Here is a 26,881-nt window from a genome sequence, read left to right as displayed (position 1 = left end):
TTCACTCTAGTGGTAGCATGAGACTGAGTCTACAGCCCACACAAGTGGCTCAGGTAGTGCAGCTCATCCAGGATGGCACATCAATGCGAGCTGTGGCAAGAAGGTTTGCTGTGTCTGTCAGCGTAGTGTCCAGAGCATGGAGGCGCTACCAGGAGACAGGCCAGTACATCAGGAGACGTGGAGGAGGCCGTAGGAGGGCAACAACACAGCAGCAGGACCGATACCTCCACCTTTGTGCAAGGAGGAGCAGGAGAAGCACTGCCAGAGCCCTGCAAAATGACCTCCAGCAGGCCACAAATGTGCATGTGTCTGCTCAAACTGTCAGAAACAGACTCCATGAGGGTGGTATGAGGGCCCGACGTCCACAGGTGGGGGTTGTGCTTACAGCCCAACACCGTGCAGGACGTTTGGCATTTGCCAGAGAACACCAAGATTGGCAAATTCGCCACTGGCGCCCTGCGCACTTCACAGATGAAAGCAGGTTCACACTGAGCAAGTGACAGACGTGACAGAGTCTGGAGACGCAGTGGAGAACGTTCTGCTGCCTGCAACATCCTCCAGCATGACCGGTTTGGCGGTGGGTCAGTCATGGTGTGGGGTGGCATTTATTTGGAGGGCCGCACAGCCCTCCATGTGCTCGCCAGAGGTAGCCTGACTGCCATTAGGTACTGAGATGAGATCCTCAGACCCCTTGTGAGACCATATGCTGCTGCGGTTGGCCCTGGGTTCCTCCTAATGCAAGACAATGCTAGACCTCATGTGGCTGGAGTGTGTCAGCAGTTCCTGCATGAGGAAGGCATTGATGCTATGGACTGGCCCACCCGTTCCCCAGACCTGAATCCAATTGAGCACATCTGGGACATCATGTCTCGCTCCATCCACCAACGCCACATTGTACCACAGACTGTCCAGGAGTTGGCGGATGCTTTAGTCCAGGTCTGGGAGGAGATCCCTCAAGAGACCATCCGCCACCTCATCAGGAGCATGCCCAGGCGTTGTAGGGAGGTCATACAGGCACGTGGAGGCCACACACACTACTGAGCCTCATTTTGACTTGTTTTAAGGACATTACATCAAAGTTGGATCTGCCTGTAGTGTGGTTTTCCACTTTAATTTTGAGTGTGACTCCAAATCCAGACCTCCATGGGTTGATAAATTGGATTTCCATTGATTATTTTTGTGTGATTTTGTTGTCAGCACATTCAACTTTGTAAAGAATAAAGTATTCAATAAGATTATTTATTTCATTCAGATCTAGGATGTGTTGTTTAAGTGTTCCCTTTATTTTTTTGAGCAGTATATTTCAGTCTTCCGGGATGTATATAAAGTGTAATATTGGGACGCAAACTAAACATTTAATACATTTCAACTCTATATCTGACATGGTACAGGTGTCAAGAAACACTGTGTAACCATGATTTAGCCCACTGCTGTAAATGGTTTACTGATGTTTTCACTATGAGCTCATGTGAGGCGGGATTTAAGACCTCGTACAATATGAGAAGTAGTGGTGGAATTAGATTACAGATATCTCCAACATTTTAATCCACTACACAGGACACATGATATGTCTGGTATGCAGATCCTGTGTCTGGTATGCAGATCCTGTATGTCTGGACCAGAGAACTTAGGGTTTTTCCTCCTTTTTCCTCAAAACAATCTTAACTTGTGAGTGTCTATCTAATCGAAAAACCTGAGCCAAATGGTGTGAAGGCAGACTCAACCATTACAGGCCTAAACCATCTCAGATGTAATTGATTAACTGTAAGAGGAAACAACACTTCTATCTAGAAAGAGTGAGAAGATAACACCTTTTAAGTTGTGTTCTTCCCAAACTCTTGTTTTAAATTAAAAATACAGATAGCAGCTGTCTGAATTGGATGTGATGGTTGTAAAAAGGCAATTTAATAAGAGGGCTTCCTTATAGAGCTGTGTCAATCTTCTACTTTGGGAACAGTCAATACTGCCAGCCACCATCTACCCCTCCTGCTATCTTATTTCAATGGCCTTTTAAAAGAGCTGCTGACATTGTTCTTATGATATTAATAAAGAGAAGTGAGAGCTAGAGCTGTGGCAGTCAAAGGTAGCAATAAATATTATTGTCGTAAAACTACACAATGCATCTCAATTATTTTGGGCTCCAAATACCTGATTATAAATTTGTTATGAAATGTATTCTGTGTATATGTTGAGGAATACAATATCTACAATGACATTGATTTAACCCTTACCCACCTATAGAGAGTGACGGTATACAGTACACTGGGTATACTAAACATTAGGAACACCTTCATAATATTGAGCTGCACCCCCCCTTTTCCCTCAGAACAGCCATAATCCATTGGGGCATTGACTGAACAACATGTTGACTCCAATGCTTTCCACAGTTGTGTCAAGTTGGCTGGATGTCCTTTGGGTGGTGCACCATTCTTGATACACATGAGAAACTGTTGTGAAAACTCAGCAGCGTTGCAGTTCTTGACACAAACCGGTGTGCCTTGCACCTACTACCATACCCCGTTCAAAGGCACTTAATAATTTTGTCTTGCCAATTCACCCTCTGGCACACATACATAATATGTCTCAATTGTCTTCCCCCCTTCACCTACATTGATTGAAGTGGATTTAACAAGTGGCATCAATAACGGATCATATCTTTCACCTGGATTCACCTGGTCAGTCTATGTCATGGAAAGTGTAGGTGTTCTTAATGTTTTGTATTCTCGGTGTAAATTCACGCAAAAAAACTCCGCTTTAAAGGTTAACGTGAACAAATTACTGTATCTGGCGTATCCCTGGTAATCCATTATGAACGGTGGTTGCTGTCAAATAGGAGTAACAACTTTAAAGGTTATACTATGTAAACATGACACTCAAATACAATTGCTGAATAAACACACGCACACAAGCAAACACGCACACACATACACACACTACGCATCCATATTAATTGTAAACATGTTTCATTATACCACACACACATACGTTATATGTACACATGCAAACACATTCATGTAAATTAAAGGCATGCACAGACACATTCAGATGGATGAGCAAAATCCAATGACAAAAGCATAAACCAGATTAACAATCTTTCACTGAACACAGAATAAATCTCAGTAAAAGACTAAACTCTTATATTTAATATGGCGTTGTACCAAATACCTCTCTCTGTACATCCTGTATATTTACAGCATACTGCATGATCTTATTTCATGTCTTTCATCTACACTGATACTTTGTATAGATATTAGATCGACCATTGGCTATGATGCATTGGTAGTCTAACATTAGGGATTTCAATGACCTCTGTCAGCTATGTCCACTGTGGTCCATTATCCTCCCCCATCACCCCACCATCCGTTTGTGCAAACACTCCAGCTCTCACGTTTGTGTGTGGGAATGTCATTCTCCTGCATGGCCATCCCAGCACACAGACTGAGGAGCAATGGTCAGGAACACATTACACGCACGTACACACACACACACATACACACACACACACACACAAATGCGCTCACACACACACACAAATGCATGCACATACACACACACGCACACACACACACACGGAGATAAGGCTGTTGAGACCCCTGGAAGATAACAGCTGCTTGGCTTGAAGGCAGACAGTGTGTGTGTCATACATGTTTGTGTATGTCTGTCTGTGTGTGTGTGTTCATGTCCCCACTGAAAACCATTAGCTGACACCACAGCCATGTGTGGACCATCATCAGATGTTTACCCTTCTGCCAGTCAATTATTTATAAAGGGGTCCACATGTCACAACTCAGGAAGGGGCTCAACCTTGCATCAGTAGACAAGGGCGAGGTTCGCTGCTGCTACAAGAACACTGCATGAATGGGCAATGAGTGGCTAATGGACTGGGACTGGCTGCAACTGAATGGACACTTAACTCACTCAGCCCAAGACTGGATGGACTTGCGGGGAGTTCATCATGTTAACAGCCTTTGCTGCACCCGGGCACCAATAAATTACTAATTGTCTTTGGTTACCCCGTCTTAATGCTCTGAAAGGTACATTGTCTGAACTGAAGTGGTATTAAAAGAGAATTCGAAATCGGAACAAATGATTAATAGTAAAGCGATGAGATCTGCTAAAGGAAACGTGGCTGCTGAAGTTTGTTTTGGAAATGAGTTGGCATGGGGCTATTTTAAGATACATTTTGTTTATTGAGAGATATTACAGTAAGGAGCATTTTCTTACTTCTGTGATTTGGCAGCCATTGCAAATGCTGTATATCTGTGTATCATTTACTTTTTTGTCATGATTCAATTGATAGCTTTAGATTATTAGAGCATAGACTCACTGTACCATAGAGCTTCTAGTTGAACCACAAAGACACAGACCATAGTTATGTGAATAGCGTGTGTTTGTGTATAGCTTACAGTAATGAACACAACCCAATCAGCAAACAAACGTGCTGTGACGGTGAATGCTTAATGAATCTGAATTAGTGCACCACTCAAAAGAGGTAGTTGCATTTTTTGTGGAAAAGAATTACTAATTTGACATGGAACTGAGTTTTATGCCCTCCACTTGGTGGGTAAGTGCAGGTAAAGAGTAGCTGCAAGAGTGGTTCATTGTTGCGCCAGGGGGATTTATGTAAATCAAACAATAAAAACCTTATTGAAAGGTGTACTTACAATGCAAGGCATACAATTCACTCTGATAATTAACATTTAATATGATAATGCAATGCTCTAAGTTCATCCTATGGCTGGTCAATTTGATCCTTTTATGGAATATCTCATTGCAGATAATGTATCTAATACTCAACTGACAATGCATGAGGCAAGATACAAATAAATCAACGAATAAGACTGACATTAAGTGGTATTTTGTACAATCATAGTAACGCAGACAAAATATAGAAATCCCAAATGGTGCAACCGACAGTGACGGTCAGAGTATCGAAAAGTAATGGCCTCGTGAATTTTCGTGCATGTGTCGGAAATGAATTACATATCTGATCACAGATGGGTAAAAAAACAATGGTGAGGCACGATCTTAAGATGCGTAGCTAAAAATAAACATACAATACCCCACACTCAGAGTTCTCCATGTGTGTATCTCTCTAGCAGGCGCAGGCCAAAAGAGGAAGAGGAAGAAGATAAGAGACATGGGCGTGAGACTAGTATTAGAAAAAAGGGCAGACAACAGTGATGGATGTGAACATGTAGACTACTGGCACAGATTATTTTAAGAAAATGTGTTATACGAACATTCAGTGGTGTCGGAAATTATTGACACCCTTGATAAAGATGAGCAAAAAATTACTGATATCCTTGATATCCTTAGTCTGCACTTATGGATTCCCTCTTCAATTCAAACCACAGTCCGGAGACTGAGATGGTCATTGCAAAATGTTTATTTTGTGGCTAATTAACCATTTCTTTGTCAATTTTGATATGTGCTTGGGGTTATTGTCTTGTTGAACGATCCACTTGAAGCAAAGTTTTAGCAACCTGGCAGAGGCTGACAGGTTTTTGGCAAAAATGTCCTGGGTCAACACGTGCACCTGTCCAAACGGAGATTAGGATTGTGCTCTAGCAGGGGTTGGTCTGGCTCTCAATCACTGATTGCACATGAAGGGTATCTGTATATGTGAGCATACACCATCACACCACTGCAATGTGCTGGTTTGATGGTGTATGTTGTGATCCATTAGTCTAATAAACCTCTACTTTATAATCCTAAATGCCTGATGTTCCTCAAGAAAAAAGCTTTGGAGCAAAAAAACCCCGCAATAAATGCCAAGAGAAAAAGCTTTCAGTTTCCATAATTCTCTGAAAAACTGTTGAGAAGCACTGTGGAGTTCTACAGCTCCAATCTTGTTACAGAAACAGTAGACTTGATAACAATTAAAATAGACAGTGACTCCCCCACTACCTTGCAAGTCGTATTCTCAGCACAGATACAAAATGCTACAATTTTGTGAGTTTACCATTAATTATTTAAGGGTTTTTATCTTGGACTTTTTGAAAAGCACATTTGACAGCGCTGTAAGAGTCCTAAGGGCTTAAGCTACAGGGCAGGAAAACATAAAATCACCATTAAGTATTTGCCTGTCCATTCAATTCATTCGTATGTTATTAGTACAAAAAACTAAGTCCATTTGGAAATCTCTAAAACATGTGTAACACTACTTTGAAAGATTAAATGGACAGTGTACTCCCTTCCAACAGGTTTTCACCACAAATAATTGATAGTGGCTAAAAGCCATGTAAAACACTGCAATTTAAAAAACATTGCCCCCGAACTATCTAGGTTGCAAGAATGAAATATAGATGAGCCAGCATGCCAGGCGTCTTAGGATATCGAAGCCTAAGCACTTCTTCTCCCTCTCCAATCTATATCCTCCACGGGTGGCATGGCTGCCTATCAGTCTTAACTATTTATGCGAGTATTGGTTTCCAGTTGTCCATTTAGCATAGTTAGCATAGTTAACCTGTAACACCCACAGTTTTGTCTCCAGATTGGTTGCCAATTAATATATGCCTTGTTTATAAATGTTAACAAATATTAAAATATGATTTATTTATGATTACATGTATTAATAGTTGATAAATAGTTTATTAATTTGAATTCATGAAATGATCATACATTTCTACCCTGTTTATTTTCAAGAACAGTGGTGATTGTGACATGCAATTTTGTCTCAACAGCATAGCATATGACACAAATGAATGGTCATGAAGTACAGTAGTAAGATATTTCAAAGTTTAATTCCTCTCTGTATATGTGGAGTAATTAGGCGACACATTTTGAAAGTATAGATTTTTTTTAAACTGTGGGTCCTAGCATAGCAAAATGGCATGGGCAGTATGTGATTAGGGTAGTTTAGGAAAGCAAGAGACAGAGGAAGGAGACAGAGATGTGATGGAAGTAAGCCAGTGTGCATGTTAACAAGACATAGAAAGCTGTGTGTGTCCGTAGACCCCCTAAAACATACCTTCGTCCTTATGAGTTAGTCCCAATGGTATTTCAGCTCAACAGAGGCCTTAGAAGTATTCTAGTCATATTGCGGATGGGACATTGGGTCACACTCTGGTGTGAGGCTGCTAGTACTATAGTAGCTGACATATTTCCACTTGCAGCATCGGGGACACACTAGGAGTTTCTCGACCACCCTTTACCTGCGTTTGAAGGTGAGAACCACTCCTAGTAGGATGATGACGAACATGAGGATGCCTGCGATGACACCAGCCATCTTGACGTTGCTGTCCACCTGCTTTTCGGGCTCCACAGCGTCCGAGTCCTGGGTGGACGCGCCTACAAACAGGCACAGACACATCACAGAGAGGAGGAGGGAGTTTACCCTGGGGCAACCATCCTCCATACACACACAAACACATACACAAAACGCACTCACACACACATACGCAATAATACACACACATATGCAAGTATACACACATCTGCACACACACATTTGCACACGTTGTAGACAGTGCACACACACACACTCTAACCACACACTTACACACTCACATACACGTATATGTGCACACAAACCTATTCACACAAAAACACTTATGCGAGTACACGCACACACGCTCATACATACAGACGGACAAATAGATGCAAACACATACAAACAAACATTCACAGTAAAGAGAGAACCTTTCTTTTGTTTAAATACAAGATCACAAAGTCATGCAAAGAAATGGCAGGGTCATTAATACTAATGCAAGGGAGACATTAATTTTGGTGAAAAGTGAAAAGATGATTAGGTATAGTGTTGCTGTTACGGGTATTGGCGGAAATGTTAGCTATATCCTGATCGATAAACTCCAAATGATTACAAGATAAAGTTCAATTAAGATTTAGTAAACTTGTGATAGGGTGCTTCTCACACAGGACAGATGAATGGTGAAAATCAACGTCTGGGAATACACATGTTAGAGTAAGGTCATGTTCTCTTGCATCAAAGGATTTGTGGTTGAGTTAATACGTATGAGTTGTTATTATCAACAGGCTTTTCATCTTACAGAGCAGTTGAACCACACTAAAACACAGAGGACATACAGTGCACTAATGTTGAACAACCAATGATTTGAGAAAGACATGCAGGAAAATGTTAGCATGGGTTGTTGAAGAAGCTTGGACATACAGTGAACAACAGTGAGGGAGAGAATGGATAGGTTGAGCGAGTTTATAGTACCGCTAGCTACTCCCAGCTTCTTCCATAGCTTACAAAAGTAACCACAACTGAAAATGCTTCCTTTGAATAATAGAAAGACTGCAGGAAGTACACCCTAATATTGCTGTCTGTTTGGAGACATTGGGTAACACAACATGCTGCTTCTACTGTATGTTCAACCTCTATAGATGTTACTTTTACTCAAGGTAGTCTTTTCAGGAGGTGCATTGAGGTCTGATATAAATACATTTATTAGATATTTTTTTAACAAACAAACACCAGAAATGAATGTTAAGTAGACCTATACAGTACCAGTCAAAAGTTTGGACACACCTACTCATTCAAGTGTTTTTCTTTATATTTACTATTTTCTACATTGTAGAATAATATTGAAGACATCAAAACTATGAAATAACACATGGAATCATGTAGTAACCAAGTGTTAAACAATTCTAAATATATTTTAGATTCTTCAAAGTAGCCAACCTTTGCCTTGATGACAGCTTTGCACACTCTTGGCATTCTCTCAACCAGCTTACCAACAACGACGAGATGGCCTACAGGGAGGAGGTGAGGGCTCTCGGAGTGTGGTGTCAGGAAAATAACCTCACACTCAAGGTCAACAAAACAAAGGAGATGATTGTGGACTTCAGGAAACAGCAGAGGGAGCACCCCCCATCCACATCAACGGGACAGTAGTGGAGAAGGTGGAAAGTTTTAAGTTCCTCGGCGTACACATCACAGATAAACTGAAATGGTCCACCCACAGACAGCGTGGTGACGCCTCTTCAACCTCAGGAGGCTGAAAAAATTTGACTTGTCACCGAAAACACTCACAAACTTTTACAGATGCACAATCGAGAACATCCTGTCGGGCTGTATCACCACCGGGTACGGCAACTGCTCCGCCCAAAACCGTAAGGCTCTCCAGAGGGTAGTGAGGTCTGCACAATGCCTCACAGGGGAAAAACTACTACCTGCCCTCCAGGACACCTACACCACCCAATGTCACAGGAAGGCCAAAAAGATCATCAAGGACAACAACCACCCGAGCCACTGCCTGTTCACCCCACTATCATCTAGAAGGTGAGGTCAGTACAGGTGCATCAAAGCTGGGACCGAGAGACTGAAAAACAGCTTCTATCTCAAGGCCATCAGACTGTTAAACAGCCATCACTAACATTGAGTGGCTGCTGATAACATACTGACTCAAATCTCTAGCCACTTTAATAATAAAAAATTGGATGTAATAAATGTATCACTAGTCACTTTAAACAATGCCACTTTATATAATGTTTACATACCCTACATTACTCATCTCATATGTATATACTGTACTCTATACCATCTACTGCATCTTGCCTATGCCGCACGGCCATCGCTCATCCATATATTTATATGTACATATTCTTATTAATTCCTTTACACTTGTGTGTATAAGGTAGTTGTTGTGAAATTGTTAGGTTACTTGTTAGATATTACTGCACGGTCGGAACTAGAAGCACAAGCATTTCGCTACACTCGCATTAACATCTGCTAACCATGTGTATGTGACCAATACAATTTGACTTGATTTGATTTTGATGAGGAATGCTTTTTCAACACTCTTGAAGGAGTTCCCACATATGCTGAGCACTTGTTGGCTGCTTTTCCTTCACTCTGCGGTCCAACTCATGCCAAACCATCTCAATTGGATTGAGGTCAGGTGATGGTGGAGCCCAGGTCATCTGATGCAGCACTCTATCACTCTGCTTGGTCAAATAGCCTTACACAGCCTGGAGGTGTGTTAAGAGTCATTGTCCTGTTGAAAAAGTAATGATAGTCCCACTAAGCGCAAACCAGATGGGATGGCGTATCGCTGCAGAATGCTGTGGTAGCCATGCTGGTTAAGTGTGCCTTGAATTCTAAATAAATCACTGACAGTGTCACCAGCAAAGCACCTCCACACAGTCACACCTCCTCCTCCATGTTTCATGGTGGGAACCACACATGCAGAGATCATCCGTTCGCCTACTCTGTGTCTCACAAAGACATCCTCTCGCTTCTAGCCTAACATTTGATTTGCAACAATGGGGGTTTCTACAAACATTCTTGTCTGCCTCTCCGACCGTTGCACCATTGTTTCATTTTGAGTTGCGATCTCTGTCCCATAAAATAGACTAAGAAAATGAAAATTTCTATCAGGATGAGACCGACAGATTTTCTGATACTGGCGAAATCATGCATCAACAATATGTTTATGTATATATTCAAAGAAATTTCAATAGAAAAACAAGTAAAACTCCAGCAAACAAACAGGAACATTAAAACGTGATGTTAACTTAAGGACCAATAGAGGACGTTCAGTACAGGTCACAGTTTCCTCACAGTATAACATTATAATAAGGTATTTTGATAAATGTTCCAATTTGGTTCTGATAGGACGTTATCCATGGGCCAGTCAATGACCACAAGCGGACATTTTATAATGGTCAAGAGGACATCACATGATGGTCCCAAGGGAAAGATCTCTGGGGGACCATTGTCTGGTCCTGTGTAAGTTTCCAGGACGTCACTGAGGACCATGTCAGGACTTTTTTAGGACATTCTCAGGACTTTTACTAGTCCTTAGGATGTCACGTGATAGTCTCAAGGGAACGTTCATTGTCTAGTTCCCTCTAAGTTACTAGGACATCACTTAGTCTATTACCATGCTTTAATTGTTTATCAAAGTTGCTCATTAATTTTGGCATGTGTACATCTATTAAAAGCTTTTCAGTGGAATAGCTCAAATGTTCCCGGAAGAGTCCTTTCATTGGATTTGAAAGGTTCTCTTTGTGTTATGTGACATTGTTTTTAAACCTATTTTCTCTTTTATGCTTTATTTCTGAGCACCCTTCACAATTAAGAACCATAATTGTTTTGAACTTCAACATAGCCAATATTAAAGCAATTGTACATGACAGGATTACTTTTTTAGCACGGCTGTGCTGCGGTAGTAGGTACGTGGAACACCGAGTACAGTAGATCAGCACAGCAGTGCTAAAAAATAAGTTTAACACACCCTATCATGTACAATTGCTTTAATATTGACTATATTGAAGTTCAATCTTAATTGTGAAGGGTGCTCAGAAATAAAGCATAAAGGGGAAAATATATTTGAAAAAACAGTCACAAAGCACTTTCCAATTTGATAAATGCAAACTTCCAATGTCACATAACGAAAAGAGAACCTTTCAAATCCAATGAAAGAACTCTTCCTGGAACATTTGAGCTATTCCACTGAAGCTATTCCCCATGTTTTATGTAAGATGGTGCCGGAGAAGAAGGCTGACGTTTTACTTGTTCCTAACAATTATGTTTTTTTTGTTTGTTTCTTTGCGTTTGTAACTTAATTTTTTACTTATTTTGTACATAATGTTCCTGCTACCATATCTTATGACCGAAAATAACTTCTGGACATCAGAACTGTGTTTACTCACCACGAACTGGCAAAATCAATTTTTTCCTTCAAAACTGTGAATGACATACTGCTTTCCCGGGAACAGGCCCAGATCCCCGTCATTTGCGTGAAGAGAAGGCAGAGAAAATGGGGCCAGAGAGTGGGCTGTATTCTGAAAATTCGTAGGTGATCGAATAAACCCCCAATTCTCTCCATTCTGCTAGCAAACGTGTAATCTTTGGAAAATAAAATCGATGACCTACGAGGAAGATTAAACTACCAACAGGACATTCAAAACTCTAATATCTTAGGCTTCATGGAGTCGTGGCTGAACGACAACATTATCATCATACAACTGGCTGGTTATAGAGTGGGGGAAAAAAGTATTTGATCCCCTACTGATTTTGTACGTTTGCCCACTTACAAAGAAATGATCAGTCTATAATTTGAATGGAAGGTTTATTTGAACAGTGAGAGACAGAATAACAACAACAAAAATCCAGAAAAACGCATGTCAAAAATGTTATAAAATGATTTGCATTTTCATAAGGGAAATAAGTATTTAACCCCCTCTCAATCAGAAAGATTTCTGGCTCCCAGGTGTCTTTTATACAGGTTACGAGCTGAGATTAGGAGCACACTCTTAACTTCAGCGTCTCATCCCGTTAGCGGGATCAAAATCCAGCGAAAAATCATATCGCCAATTAGCATAACAAAATATTAAAAATATGAAGAAAAAAAATGTAATATTTTTTTTGTTTGTTTTATAGATACACCTCTCCTGAATCGACCCACGTCATCCGATTTCAAAAAGGTTTTACAGGAAAAGCAAATCATTAGATTATGTTAGATGAGTCCATCGTAAAAAGCAGCAACATAGCCATTTTCCGACCAACCACTTGCATCACAAATAACCAAAAAACAGCTAAATGCAGCACTAACCTTTTACAAACTTCATCAGATGACACACCTAGGACATCATGTTACACAATGCATGCATTCTTTTGTTCAATAAAGGTCATATTTATATATAAAAACAGCATTTTACATCGGCGTCTGACGTTGACTAACTATTTTCCCCTCAAATGCGTCCCAGGAAACAGTGCTACAATTCCCTACATTTCTATTCGAAAACAATTTTTTAAATTTATATTGTCAATCTAACATTTATAGATGAATATCTCTTGAGAACACCTGTCATACCAAGATTTTAAATTAACTTTACTGGGTAATCACACTTTGCGAGAAAAGGAGATGCGATATTCAGAAAATGAGCTAATAAACCGAGCTCGGCGCCATCTTGGAACAATCGCATGTCACATCTCATCTTGTATAATATTGTCAATAATCGCCTACCTTTAGTTGTCTTCATCAGAAAGCACTTCCAGGAATCCCAGGTCCACAACAGATGTATTTTCGGTCGAAAAATTCCATCCTTCATGTTCCATTAGCCTGCTGTTGGTAGCGTGTCCTAGGGCTGTCTCCAAATGCTCCGACGTGCGCGGGACAGTAGTTTCGGAAAATGTACTTTTTCCCTCCTCTAGGTTCGTTCAAACATGTCAAACGTTGTAAAACATTAATCTTCAGGGCCTGTAACACCAAGAGAGCCAATAAGATTCAACGGGGACGGTTGCAGAGTGTTTTAAAACGTTTCCAAAGGTGGGGGTAGACTGGGCCGCCGACGTCATAATGGTGATGGCCCATCCCCTGTGACCAATTTCCAATGCGTCTCATTCACTGAGTTTCGACTGTATAAGGCTCAAACCACTGTGAAAAGACTGGGGACATCTAGTGGAAGCAATAGGAAGTGCTCAGTGAACCATTGCTCACGGTGTGATTAATAGGCAAAGTGATGAAGTCGAGTCCACAATTCAGAATTCCACTTCCTGTTTCAATCGGTCTCGGGGTTTTGACTGCCATATGAGTTCTGTTATACTCACAGACACCATTCAAACAGTTTTAGAAACTTTAGGGTGTTTTCTATCCATATATAATAAGTATATGCATGTCCTAGCTTCTGAGTTTGATTAGTAGGCCGTTGAAAATGGGAACGATTTTTTTTCAAAATGCGCTGTGGCGCCCCCTATCCTAGGGTATCCTTAAGAGGTTAAAGGGAGTGCTCCTAACCGCAGCTTGTTACCTGTAAAAAAGACACCTGTCCACAGAAGCAATCAATCAATCAGATTCCAAACTCTCCACCATGGCCAAGACCAAAGAGCTCTCCAAGGATGTCAGGGACAAGGTTGTACACCTACACAAGGCTGGAATGGGCTACAAGACCATCGCCAAGCAGCTTGGTGAGAAGTTGACAACATTTGGTGCGATTATTCGCAAATGGAAGAAACACAAAAGAACTGTCAATATCCCAGATCACACTGCCCTTTCCCACCTGGACAAAAGGAATACCTATTGAAGATTGCTATTCATTGACTACAGCTCAGTGTTCAACACCATAGTTCCCTCAAAGCTCATCACTAAGCTAAGGACCCTGGGACTGAACACCTCCCTCTGCAACTGGATCGTGGACGTCCTGGTGGGCCGCCCCCAGGTGGTAAGGGTAGGTAACAACAGATCCACCACGCTGATCCTCAACACAGGGGCCCCTCAGGGGTGCGTGCTCAGTCCCCTCCTGTACTCCCTGTTCACTCATGACTGCACATATGCGTACGGCCCAGTACATCACTGGGGCCAAGCTTCCTGCCATCCAGGACCTCTATACCAGGTGGTGTCACAGGAAGGCCCTAAAAATTCAAGACTCAAATCCAAGACTTCAGCCACCCTAGTCATAGACTTCTTCTCTCTGCTACTGCACTGTAAGTGGTACCAGAGCGCCAAGTTTAGGTCCAAGAGGCTTCTAAACAGCTTCTACTCCCAAGCCAAAAGACTCCAGAACATCTAATCAAATGGCTACCCAGACTATTTGCATTGCCCCCCCCCTTTTACACCGCTGCTACTCTCTGTTGATATCATCTATGCATAGTCACTTTAATAACTCTACCTACATGTACCTATTACCTCAATTACCTCGACTAACCAGTGCCCCCACACATTGACTCTGTACCGGTACCCCCCTGTATATAGTCTCATTATAGTTATTTTACTACTGCTCTTTAATTACTTGTTACTTTTATTTCTCATTCTATTCATATATATATATATATATATATATATATATATATATACTGCTCAAAAAATAAAGGGAACACTTAAACAACATATCCTAGATCTGAATGAAAGAAATAATCTTATTAAATACTTTTTTCTTTACATAGTTGAATGTGCTGACAACAAAATCACACAAAAATAATCAATGGAAATCCAATTTATCAACCCATGGAGGTCTGGATTTGGAGTCACACTCAAAATTAAAGTGGAAAACCAGACTACAGGCTGATCCAACTTTGATGTAATGTCCTTAAAACAAGTCAAAATGAGGCTCAGTAGTGTGTGTGGCCTCCACGTGCCTGTATGACCTCCCTACAACGCCTGGGCATGCTCCTGATGAGGTGGCGGATGGTCTCCTGAGGGATCTCCTCCCAGACCTGGACTAAAGCATTCGCCAACTCCTGGACAGTCTGTGGTGCAACGTGGCGTTGGTGGATGGAGCGAGACATGATGTCCCAGATGTGCTCAATTGGATTCAGGTCTGGGGAACGGGCGGGCCAGTCCATAGCATCAATGCCTTCCTCTTGCAGGAACTGCTGACACACTCCAGCCACATGAGGTCTAGCATTGTCTTGCATTAGGAGGAACCCAGGGCCAACCGCACCAGCATATGGTCTCACAAGGGGTCTGAGGATCTCACCTCAGTACTTAATGGCAGTCAGGCTACCTCTGGCGAGCACATGGAGGGCTGTGCGGCCCTCCAGAGAAATGCCACCCCACACCATGACTGACCCACCGCCAAACCGGTCATGCTGGAGGATGTTGCAGGCAGCAGAACGTTCTCCACAGCGTCTCCAGACTCTGTCACGTCTGTCACATGTGCTCAGTGTGAACCTGCTTTCATCTGTGAAGAGCACAGGGCACCAGTGGCGAATTTGCCAATCTTGGTGTTCTCTGGCAAATGCCAAACGTCCTGCACGGTGTTGCGCTGTAAGCACAACCCCCACCTGTGGACGTCGGGCCCTCATACCACCCTCATGGAGTCTGTTTCTGACCGTTTGAGCAGACACATGCACATTTGTGGCTTGCTGGAGGTCATTTTGCAGGGCTCTGGCAGTGCTTCTCCTGCTCCTCCTTGCACAAAGGCGGAGGTAGCGGTCCTGCTGCTGGGTTGTTGCCCTCCTATCGCCTCGTCCACGTCTCCTGATGTACTGGCCTGTCTCCTGGTAGCGCCTCCATGCTCTGGACACTACGCTGACAGACACAGCAAACCTTCTTGCCACAGCTCGCATTGATGTGCCATCCTGGATGAGCTGCACTACCTGAGCCACTTGTGTGGGCTGTAGACTCAGTCTCATGCTACCACTAGAGTGAAAGCACTGCCAGCATTCAAAAGTGACCAAAACATCAGCCAGGAAGCATAGGAACTGAGAAATGGTCTGTGGTCCCCACCTGCAGAACCACTCCTTTATTGGGGGTGTCTTGCTAACTGCCTATAATTTCCACCTGTTGTCTATTCCATTTGCACAACAGCATGTGAAATGTATTGTCAATCAGTGTTGCTTCCTAAGTGGGCAGTTTGATTTCACAGAAGTGTGATTGACTTAGAGTTACATTGTGTTGTTTAAGTGTTCCCTTTATTTTTTTGAGCAGTGTATATATATTTTAAGTACATTGTTGGTTAGGGGCTCGTAGGTAAGCATTTCACTGTAAGGTCTGTAACCTGTTGTATTCGGCGCATGTAACTAATACAATTTTATTTGATTTGAAAGGCTTTTGTACACATGCCGAAATAAATTTGCAACCTTAATAAACAAATAAACAATTAAAGCACAGCAATAGACTCATTATAATTTGTGGGTGTCATATTTCTAGCCTCTCTTTTACATATCCCTTTGTACAAAATATCCTTTGAACCAACAGATTAAGAATATAACCTTGGCATGTCTTGGACTTCAATTTACTGAACTATTGATTGAAAAAATTTCCTTTTGACACATAAGGTTTAAACAGTTTGAGGTATATCTTTCCATCTTTCTTTATTTCTACACACAGCTATACTGAACATTGTACTATCCTAAGATCAATGACTTACTGTAGCTCACATAAACCCTTAACTTTGCAGGATCTGGTGTTAGGAATTTCGGTTGTTCAGGTGTGGAAATGCTGGATTCAAAGGATAAAGCCAACCACGACTGTATTTTGAATGTTTATTAAAGACATTGTGCACACACAGGTGTAGACAGCAATGTTCTCCAAAGAGTCCATAGAGTAACACTCACCAAAGACTCAAGGTCTGAGCCCTCATTATATCCCCCAAACTCGGATCAGGCGTCACAGAGGTTGAGCATCCTTATCTGACCGTTCTCTCAGTGCTAGGCCATAACATTACTCAATGCCATAAACCATCTGTGTGGACTCTCTAAGCCCTACTGTAGCATTACCTTTCCAGACAAATATATTTACAGCCGGTGAACCTTAAACTCAGGAGAGTCACTTAAGTGGCTAAGTTGTGCATAAGGGGTACACTTACTAACATACGTTTTAAATTACTTTGAATGTAAACTACATAGACTTAACCTAAAAATGGGAAAAACACACAATTCAGTTTACCGTATACAATAAAGACGACTATATTTGTGTGTATCGAAGAGCTTAATGGCATATGGTATGCGTCCTTCCTCAAGTGATTCTGTTAAAATGGCCTATGTGTCTCTGTCATATTACTCTGCAACCTGATTCGCCGTCAACCTGCCAAAATCTGATTGGGTTCAAAAGTTCATAATGTAACAATAGAGTGCCCTGTTCTAGCCCATTTTCTGATTTGATACCACCAGAGCTGTCCAAAAATCAGACGTACTTACAGGGCCCTGACCGACCAATCATCTCCCCTATACTCATGGGAATATTATGTCATAGACATAGTTTGTATGTTTTCACATGAACAATATAAACAATTTAAACAATATACAGTATATCTAGGCCCATTATGCCTGCAGTTCCCACGGACAAAACAAGGGATGCAATGAAAATTATCACAATCTACAATGAAGCCCTTTTGATACACATCTTGAGTTGTATTTTATGAGGATATCTGTTGTTCTAAAGAATATTGCAAAACTGACTTTTTAATTGCAGGGTTCCCATAAGACTTGAGTCATTTGGTACCAAATACAGAACCCCTTGATCCATCATCATCAAACTTGTAATCTTTCCCTGATTAAATTCTCCCTGTGCATTCCTGCACGCCCACAGACTTGGATGTTTGGCTAAAAATAAATATGTAAAGCTTTTTACTTTGGGCTGAGGTAAAAATTAAGTGTCAAATAGGAATTATGACTAAAACCATGATATTAAAACTTAAGCTCATCCATAGAGGGATAGATTGATTCCACAGCCTGCCACAGTAATTGCTCACATTTCGTGAGATCCCCTGTAATGTATCAAAATGGAAAGAGCATGTCAAACTTTATTAACAGCGCATCTGTGGGTTGATGGATTACGTAAGGGCGGCAGAGATGAGTGACACCGGTGGCAGCGGTGGGATTTCAGAGGAAACAGCGCTGCATGGGGGGCTATTGTCTGGCAGAACATGCGGCAGCCCTGTGAGATTAGAGCAGCAATGCTGAGTGCCTCTAACGGGATTACAATCTGAGCACTGCAGCGTTGTGTCAGATGAACTCAGATTAATGTGATTTATCGGCACTGTAAACAATGCACAATGCTATTGGTACCAAGACTAGGCGTCGGGAAACAAAATGTCATCACTAATGTTTAGGTCAGAAGGACACACAGTACTTTAAAGGCTTTAAAAGCCATTATCTGGCATATTTCTTTTCCAGTCTGGATAAAAAGAACATGCCCTACATTTATCTGCTTTGTTTACAATGTACATACATACATACATACATACATACATACATACATACATACATACATACATACATACATACATACATACATACATACATACATACAGTTGAAGTCAGAAGTTTGTATGTCACCTCCTTGCTCTCAGGACGGGCTCTGGCCTGGGCCACGGCCATATGGGACCAACAATCATATATTTATTTTAATTGGCAAAGCTTCAGCCAGGAGATGAACAGTGTTTTTGATCACCCCATCAGTGGCAGGAATGCTGCCCAAAGACTCATTGCGCTTCGGCAGGGCAGCCGGAGTGTAGCTGATTACGCCATTGACTTTCGGACGCTCGCCGCTGAGAGCGGTTGGACTACTGAGGCACATCACTCAGCCTTTCTGAACAGACTCAGCGAGGTTCTCAAGGCTGAACTGACTTCCTGGGACAACCCTGACACTCTGGATGAGTTTATCGTTCTGGCCATTCGGATTGACAACCGGCTTCGGGAATGTCGTCGGGAGAGGACGGAGGAGTTCCGTGTTGGTTCCAGTGTTTCGGGTTCTGCCGAGGGAGTCGATTCTTCATTGGTTCCAACGCCTTATGCTGCGCATGCTTGTTCTGTACCCTGTCGGGGTTCTCAATTTCATATACTTCAGAGTCGTCGATGCAATTGGGACGCACAAGACTGTCTGCTCTGGAGTGAAGGCGCAGGATTAACGAGAAAATTTGTCTTTACTGTGGACAGTCTGAACATTTCTGTGCCTCCTGTCCCGAGCTGACGGGAAACGGGGTGATTCATCAGTAGATGGGAGAATACTGGCGAGTCAGATACAGTCTCCAGCTGCCGACGTGGTACGCACCTTGCTTCCGGCCAACCTGTGGTGGGACAATGGGCAGTTGGACATACCTGCTTTCATAGACTCTGGGGCTACTGGCTGTTTTCTAGATTGCACATTAGCTCGCCAACAGGGGCTGCCTCTCACTAAGCTGGACATTCCATTGTTGGTCACTGCGCTGGATGGTGGTAAGAGAATTATGTTCTCAATGTTAACTTCAATTAAAATACTCAGTCTGCCATCCAGAATGTGTAAGATTCTGATTTAATAACACAGACAGAGGACCAGCTTACAAGAATCAGAATTGTTTATTCAGGAGAGCGCTTTACAGTTCATACACAAAACATCTATTATATACCAGGCTCCTCATTTACACACACACATTACACACTAACACTAAGGGAATTTAATTGTTCTTCCCCAGAACTCTCACACCGTAAATTCTTACCCAGCCGACAGTTTCATATCTCTGAGATTAGGGAAACCTAGAGGGTTCAAGCTAGGTCAGGTCAACCACAGTTTAACAGTTCTTGATGTTTACTTAAACACACAGACACCCATTCCTCTCCTATCCTAGTCAATCTCATGAGACTTATGCTCAACCCTTTAGTTACTTATTCTAAAGGCTATATAGACCATATCCCTAAATTCAGGGTAGAATTATTTAATAATTTACACTCAAGCAGGAATTCCTTTAACAATGGTCAACCCCTAGGGTCTGGGAAGGTGAAGCAATTCACCATGCCTATTCAGCCATGAGTTCTGGATTACCATGTGGAGCTTAACTAGTTACATCTGGTGGAATCCCCTCGGGAAGAGTTCTGGGATGGAATCCTTCATGCCAGTTCACCTGCCAGCAACTCTCCACCCCTTTCCGGCCCTGCTCATCTGGAGGCGTCGGACTCTCCTGTTCCTCCGACTGGGGATGACAAGCCTGATCTTTCTTGTGTACCTCGGGATTACTGGGATTTGGGTCAGGTCTTCAGCAAACAAAGGGCCAGCGAACTGCCTCCTCACAGGCTCTACGATTGTGCCATCAACCTTCTCTCTCAGGTCCAGAGACTGCAGCCATGAACCATTATCTTAACCTGTTAGGGCTAGGGGGCAGTATTGACACGGCTGGATAAAAAACATACCCGATTTAATCTGGTTACCACTCCTACCCAGTAACTAGAATATGCATATACTTATTACATATGGATAGAAAACACCCTAAATTTTCTAAAACTGTTTGAATGGTGTCTGTGAGTATAACAGAACTCAAATGGCAGGTCAAAACCTGAGAGATTCCTTTACAGGAAGTGGCCTGTCTGACCATTTCTGGAACTTCTTTGCCATCTCTATCATTTACTAAGGATCTCTGCTCTAACGTGACACTTCTCACGTCTTCCATAGGCTCTCATAGCCCGGGAAAAAACAGAATGTCGTCATTCCAGCCCCAGGCTGAAACACATTATCGCCTTTCTCAAGTGGCCCATCAAGAGACACTAGCTTATGCGCGTGACCCCGACCGCCCCCGCCTTTGGGATTTTTTCCTCTGTTTGCCGAAAAGGAGATTCCCTGTCGGAATATTATCGCTTTTCTACGAGAAAAATGACGTAAAAATTGATTTTAAACAGCGGTTGACATGCTTCGACGTACGGCAATGGAATACTTTGAATTTTATTGTCAGGAATTGCGCCAAGCGCGCGACACTTCTTTACTATTTCGGATAGTGTCTGGAACGCACGAACAAAACGCCGCTATTCGGATATAACGATGGATTATTTTGGACCAAACCAACATTTGTTATTGAAGTAGCTGTCCTGGGTGTGCATTCTGACGAAGACAACAAAAGGTAATGACATTTTTATAATAGTAAATATGATTATGGTGAGTGCTAAACTTGCCGGGTGTCTAAATAGCGAGCCGTGATGCCTGGGCTATGTACTTAGAATATTGCAAAATGTGCTTTCACCAAAAAGCTATTTTAAAATCGGACATATCGAGTGCATAGAGGAGGTCTGTATCTATAATTCTTAAAATAATTGTTATGCTTTTTGTGAACGTTTATCGTGAGTAATTTAGTAAAATGTTAGCGAATTCCCCGGAAGTTTGCAGCGCCAGGGGTATGCTAGTTCTGAACGTCACATGCTAATGTAAAAAGCTGGTTTTTGATATAAATATGAACTTGATTGAACAAAACATGCATGTATTGTATAACATAATGTCCTAGGGTTGTCATCTGATGAAGATCATCAAAGGTGAGTGCTGCATTTAGCTGTCTTCTGGGTTTTGGTGACATTATATGCTGGCTTGAAAAATGGGTGTCTGATTATTTCTGGCTTGGTACTCTGCTGACATAATCTAATGTTTTGCTTTCGTTGTAAAGCCTTTTTGAAATCGGACAGTGTGGTTAGATTAACGAGAGTCTTATCTTTAAATGGCTGTAAAATAGTCATATGTTTGAGAAATTGAAGTAATAGGATTTTTAAGATTTTGAAAATCGCGCCACAGGCTGCAAGTGGCTGTTACGTAGGTGGGACGAATTCGTCCCGCCGGTCCCATAGAGGTTAATGATGTGCTGTGTGACTTCCTTCACCAGTTCGTGTTTGTGTACCTGGATGACATCCTCATCTTCTCCAGGTCCGTTGTTAAACACGTCCAACATGTTCGCCAGGTCCTTCAAAGACTCCTCTCTCAACACTTAGTATGAGTTTCACGTTCCTCAGATATCTTTCCGGAGGTACATCGTGTCTCAAGGATGTGTAAGGATGGACTCCCAAAAGGTAGAAGCGGTGGTCAACTGGTCGCGGCCCAGCACTGTCATTGACTGCGGCTCACCAAGGGCTTGGCTGGGCATGTATGCTGGACCTCTGCTGCTGAGAAGGCGTTCCAGGACCTAAAACGTTGGTTTTCTTCTGCACCCATTCTTTTTCATGCGGATTCTTCTCTTCCCTTCGTGGTAGAGGTGGATGCCTCTGACGTTGGTGTGGGGGCGGTTATGTCTCAGCGCTCAGCTAAAGACCAAAAGCTTCATCCATGTGCCTTCTTCTCCAGGCGTCTCTTTCCAGCGGAGAGGAACTATGATATCGGAAATCGGGAGCTTCTTGCGGTCAAATTGCCTTTGGAGGAGTGGCTGCACTGGTTGGAGGGTTCGGAACACCCCTTTACGGTTTGGACTGACCACAAGAACCTAGCCTACATCCAGGAGTCTAAACACCTCAGTACCCAGCAGGCTCGTTGGGCTCTCTTCTTCACTCGGTTCAGATCCACGTTATCTTACCGTCCGTGAACGTGAAGCCGGATGCCCTCTCTCGCCAGTATCCCAGCTCCAGTGAGGATCGGCCACTTGAATCCATCATGCCCAGGTCGCTCATCCTCACGCCGGTGTCCTGGGGTATAGAGATTGTAGTGAGGGAGGCGCATGGTAGGGAGACAGTTCCAGACAGCTGTCCACCTAACATACTTTTTGTCCCTATTGGGGCACGGTACTTCAGTGGGCTCACTCGTCACTTCTCACCTCTCATCCGGGAGGGCAGCGAACGCTAGAGTTTTTGAGGAGGAGGTTTTGGTGGCCCTTGGCAGAGGCGGACACTTGGACCTTCGTGGCTGCTTGTCTGACCTGTGCCCGGAACAAGACTCCTCGTCAGCAGCCTCTGGGGCTTCTTCATCCGCTGCCAACACCTTCTTGAACCTGGTCTCATCTCTCTACGGCTTTCATCATGGGCCTTCCATCCTCAGAGGACCACATGGTTATCCTGGTCGTTGTGGACCGCTTTTCCAAGGCGGCACATTTCATTACACTGCCTAAGCTTCCATCTGCTCGTGAGACTGCTCAGCTAGTCATTCAGCATGTTTTCCGCCTTCACGGACTTCCTCTGGACATAGTCTCCGACCGGGACCCCCAGTTTGCCTCCAGATTCTGGAGGGCATTCTGTACTCTTTCTGGGGTCATCAGCCAGTCTGTCCTTGGGATATCACCCTCAGTCCAACGGTCAAATGGAGCGGGTGAACCAGGATCTGGAGACCGCCTTACGGTGCTGTGTGTCCGCCAACTCCGCCACTTGGAGTCAGCATCTTCCCTGGGTGGAGTACGCACACAACACTCTCCAGTGTTCCTCCACCGGCCTGTCACCATTCCAGGTGTTGTACGGTTATCAGCTCCCCCCTGTTTCCAGATCAGGAGATTGAAGTGGCGGTCCCTTCCACTCAACACCATCTCTCATTGCAGCCGGACCTGGCTTGGTCAGCGCTCCTGAGGTCCTCAGCTCGGGTTCAATGACAGGCCAACCGTCATTGCTGCGCGAGTCTCCTCCTGCATCCAGGCCAGATGGTCTGGTTGTCTACAAGGGATCTGCCTCTACGCGTGGAATCTAGGAAGTTGGCTAAGGCGGATCAATCCAGTGGACTATCGTCTTCCCCGGTCCATGAGGGTTTATCCCACCTTCCACATCTCCAGACTCAAGCCTGTGGTATTCAGTCCTCTGGTTCCGGCCACTCGGCCTCCACCTCCGCCTCACATGATATCGGCCAGCCTACACGGTACGACGCATCCTCTCAGGTCGTCAGTTCCAGCGTGGGACTCAGTATCTCGTGGACTGGGAGGGTTACGGTCCTGAGGAATGATCCGGCTCGAGACAATCTGTACCTCGGACCCATTCGGGACTTACATACGATGTTCAGCCACCCCTGGTGGAACGTCAGGAGCCATTCCATGGGGGGGGGGGGGGTCTTGTCACAGTTATGTTTCATTTTTGAGTGTGCTCCCTTAGGTTTGTACTTTGGTTTTAGTGTCCAGGATCTCCTGATTGTTATTATTGGGTTCACTTGTGGTTGATTGCCCTCTCGGTTCACCTGTTGCCTGGCTATTTAGGTTCCTCTGTGGGCAGGGATCTTTGCTAAGGTCTAATGTTTTGATTAGTGTGCTCATGTGCTATTGCTTTGTTTTTTCTGTGTTTCTCTGCACCTGAGTCTGAGTTTGAACTAGCATTATTGTAACAGGCATAGGCTATCAGATCCTCAAAAAGGTTCTACAGCTGCACCATTGAGAACATCTTGACTGGCTGCATCACATTGCTACTGCTACTGTTTACAATCTATTATTATTTTTATTAAGACCTTTCACTCAGTACTTTGTTGAAGCACCTTTGGCAGCGATTACACCCTTGAGTCTTCTTGGGTATGACACCTGTATTTGGGGAGTTCTTCCCATTTTTCTCTGCAGATCCTCTCAAGCTCTGTCAGGTTGGATGGGGGCGTCGCTGCACAGCTATTTTCAGGTCTCTTCAGAGATGTTGGATCGGGTTCAAGTCAAGGGCTCTGGCTGGGCCACGCAAGGACATTCAGAGACTTGTCACGAAGCCACTCCTTCGTTGTCTTGTGTGCTTAGGGTTGTTGTCCAGTTTGAAGGTTTTCATCAAGGTTCTCTCTGTAATTTGCTCTGTTCATCTTTCCCCCGATCCTCACTAGTCTCCCAGTCCCCGCCGCTGAAAAGCATCCCCACAGCATGATGCTGCAACCACTCTACCATAAAGGCCTGATTGGTGGAGTGCTGCAAAGATGGTTGTCCTTCTAGAACAGGTATTCCCAAACTGGGGATGCCGTCGGGGGTACGCCAAATAGAAATGTGATTCACATTTTCTTTTATATATATATAAATATATACACACAGTACCGGTCAAAAGTTTTAGAACACCCACTCATTCAAGGGTTTATCTTTATTTTTACTATTTTCTACATTGTAGAATTATGGTGAAGACATCAAAACTATGAAAAATGTTAAACAAATAAAAATGGTATATTTGAGATTCTTCAAATAGCCACTCTTTGCCCTGATGACAGCTTTGCACACTCTTGGTATTCTCTCAACCAGCTTCATGAGGTAATCACCTGGAATGCGTTTCAATTAATAGGAGTGCCTTCTTAAAAGTAAATTTGTGTAATTTCTTAATGCGGCCTCCTGGCCTCCTTAACCTCTTACATCTAGACGTTCCGCTAGCGGAACACCTGCTCCAATATCCAATGATAGGCGTGGCGCGAATTACAAATTCCTCAAAAATACAAAAACTTCAATTTTTCAAACATATGACTATTTCACAGCATTTTAAAGACAAGACTCTCCTTTATCTAACCACACTGTCCGATTTCACAGCGAAAGCAAAACATTAGATTATGTCAGCAGAGTACCCAGCCAGAAATAATCAGACACCCATTTTTCAAGCTAGCATATAATGTCACAAAAAACAAAACCACAGCTAAATGCAGCACTAACCTTTAATGATCTTCATCAGATGACAACCCTAGGACATTATGTTATACAATGCATGCATGTTTTGTTCAATCAAGTTCATATTTATATCAAAAACCAGCTTTTTACATTAGCATGTGACGTTCAGAACTAGCATACCCCCCACAAACCTCGGTGAATTTACTAAATTACTCACGATAAACGTTCACAAAAAACATAACAATTATTGTAAGAATTATAGATACAGAACTCCTTTGTGCAATCGAGGTGTCCGATTTTAAAATAGCTTTTCGGTGAAAGCACATTTTGCAATATTCTGAGTAGATAGCCCAGCCATCACGGCTAGCTATTTAGACACCCACCAAGTTTAGCCCTGACCAAACTCCGATTTACTATTAGAAAAGTTTGATTACCTTTGGTGTTCTTCATCAGAATGCACTCCCAGGACTGCTACTTCAATAACAAATGTTGGTTTGGTTCAAAATAATCCATTGTTATATCCAAATAGCGGCGTTTTGTTCGTGCGTTCAAGACACTATCCGAAGTGTAAATAAGGGTCACGAGCATGGTGCATTTCGTGACAAAAGATTTCTAAATATTCCATTACCGTACTTCGAAGCACGTCAACCGCTGTTTAAAATAAATTTTTATGCCATTTTTCTCGTAAAAAAGCGATAATATTCCGACCGGGAATCTGCGTTTAGGTAAAAAGACGAAAGAAAATAAAGCATGGGGTCGACTCGGGCACGAGCCTGAGTCTCACAATACTGTGACCAGCCACTATCCAAACGCGCTACTTTTTTTCAGCCAGAGCCTGCAAAGCCACGATTCAGCTTTTTGCCGCCTTCTGAGAGCCCATGGGAGCCGTAGGAAGTGTCACGTAACAGCAGAGATCCCCTGTAATGGATAGAGATAATCAAGAAGGCCAAGAAATTGTCAGACAGGGCACTTCCTGCATGGAATCTTCTCAGGTTTTGGCCTGCCAAATGAGTTCTGTTATACTCACAGACACCATTCAAACAGTTTTAGAAACTTTGGAATGTTTTCTATCCAAAGCTAATAATTATATGCATATTCTAGTTTCTGGGCAGGAGTAATAATCAGATTAAATCGGGTACGTTTTTTATCCGGCCGTGAAAATACTGCCCCCTAGCCATAACAGGTTAATGCGTTTGAGCCAATCAGTGTTGTGACAAGGTATACAAAAGATTTGTTTAAAAAAAGAAGTCCATATTATGGCAAGAACAGCTCAAATAAGCAGAGAAAC

The 26,881-nt window shown here is 42.9% G+C and overlaps 1 protein-coding gene across 4 annotated transcripts in view; it reads right to left on the bottom strand.

Moving 5' to 3' along the window:
• The window catches only part of LOC106582631 (receptor-type tyrosine-protein phosphatase T), a 593,162-nt gene that overhangs the window by 174,462 nt on the left and 391,819 nt on the right, over positions 1 to 26,881 (bottom strand). For 2 of the 4 annotated variants that reach the window (XM_045705246.2, XM_082967334.1), the window contains exons 10-11: positions 7,158 to 7,293; positions 5,063 to 5,095 (exon numbers count right to left, since the gene is read on the bottom strand). In XM_045705246.2, coding sequence (XP_045561202.2) covers positions 5,063 to 5,095; positions 7,158 to 7,293 — 169 coding nt within the window. The remainder of the gene's footprint in view (positions 1 to 5,062; positions 5,096 to 7,157; positions 7,294 to 26,881) is intronic. The other 2 variants (XM_082967335.1, XM_082967333.1) reach the window with 1 other exon arrangement.

This window comes from Salmo salar, chromosome 22, assembly GCF_965601325.2.
Source record: "Salmo salar chromosome 22, fSalSal1, whole genome shotgun sequence".
Taxonomy (NCBI): Eukaryota; Metazoa; Chordata; class Actinopteri; order Salmoniformes; family Salmonidae; genus Salmo; species Salmo salar.
The sequence above is the reverse complement of the archived record's forward strand: the minus strand, read 5'-3'. Positions and strand labels throughout refer to the sequence as shown.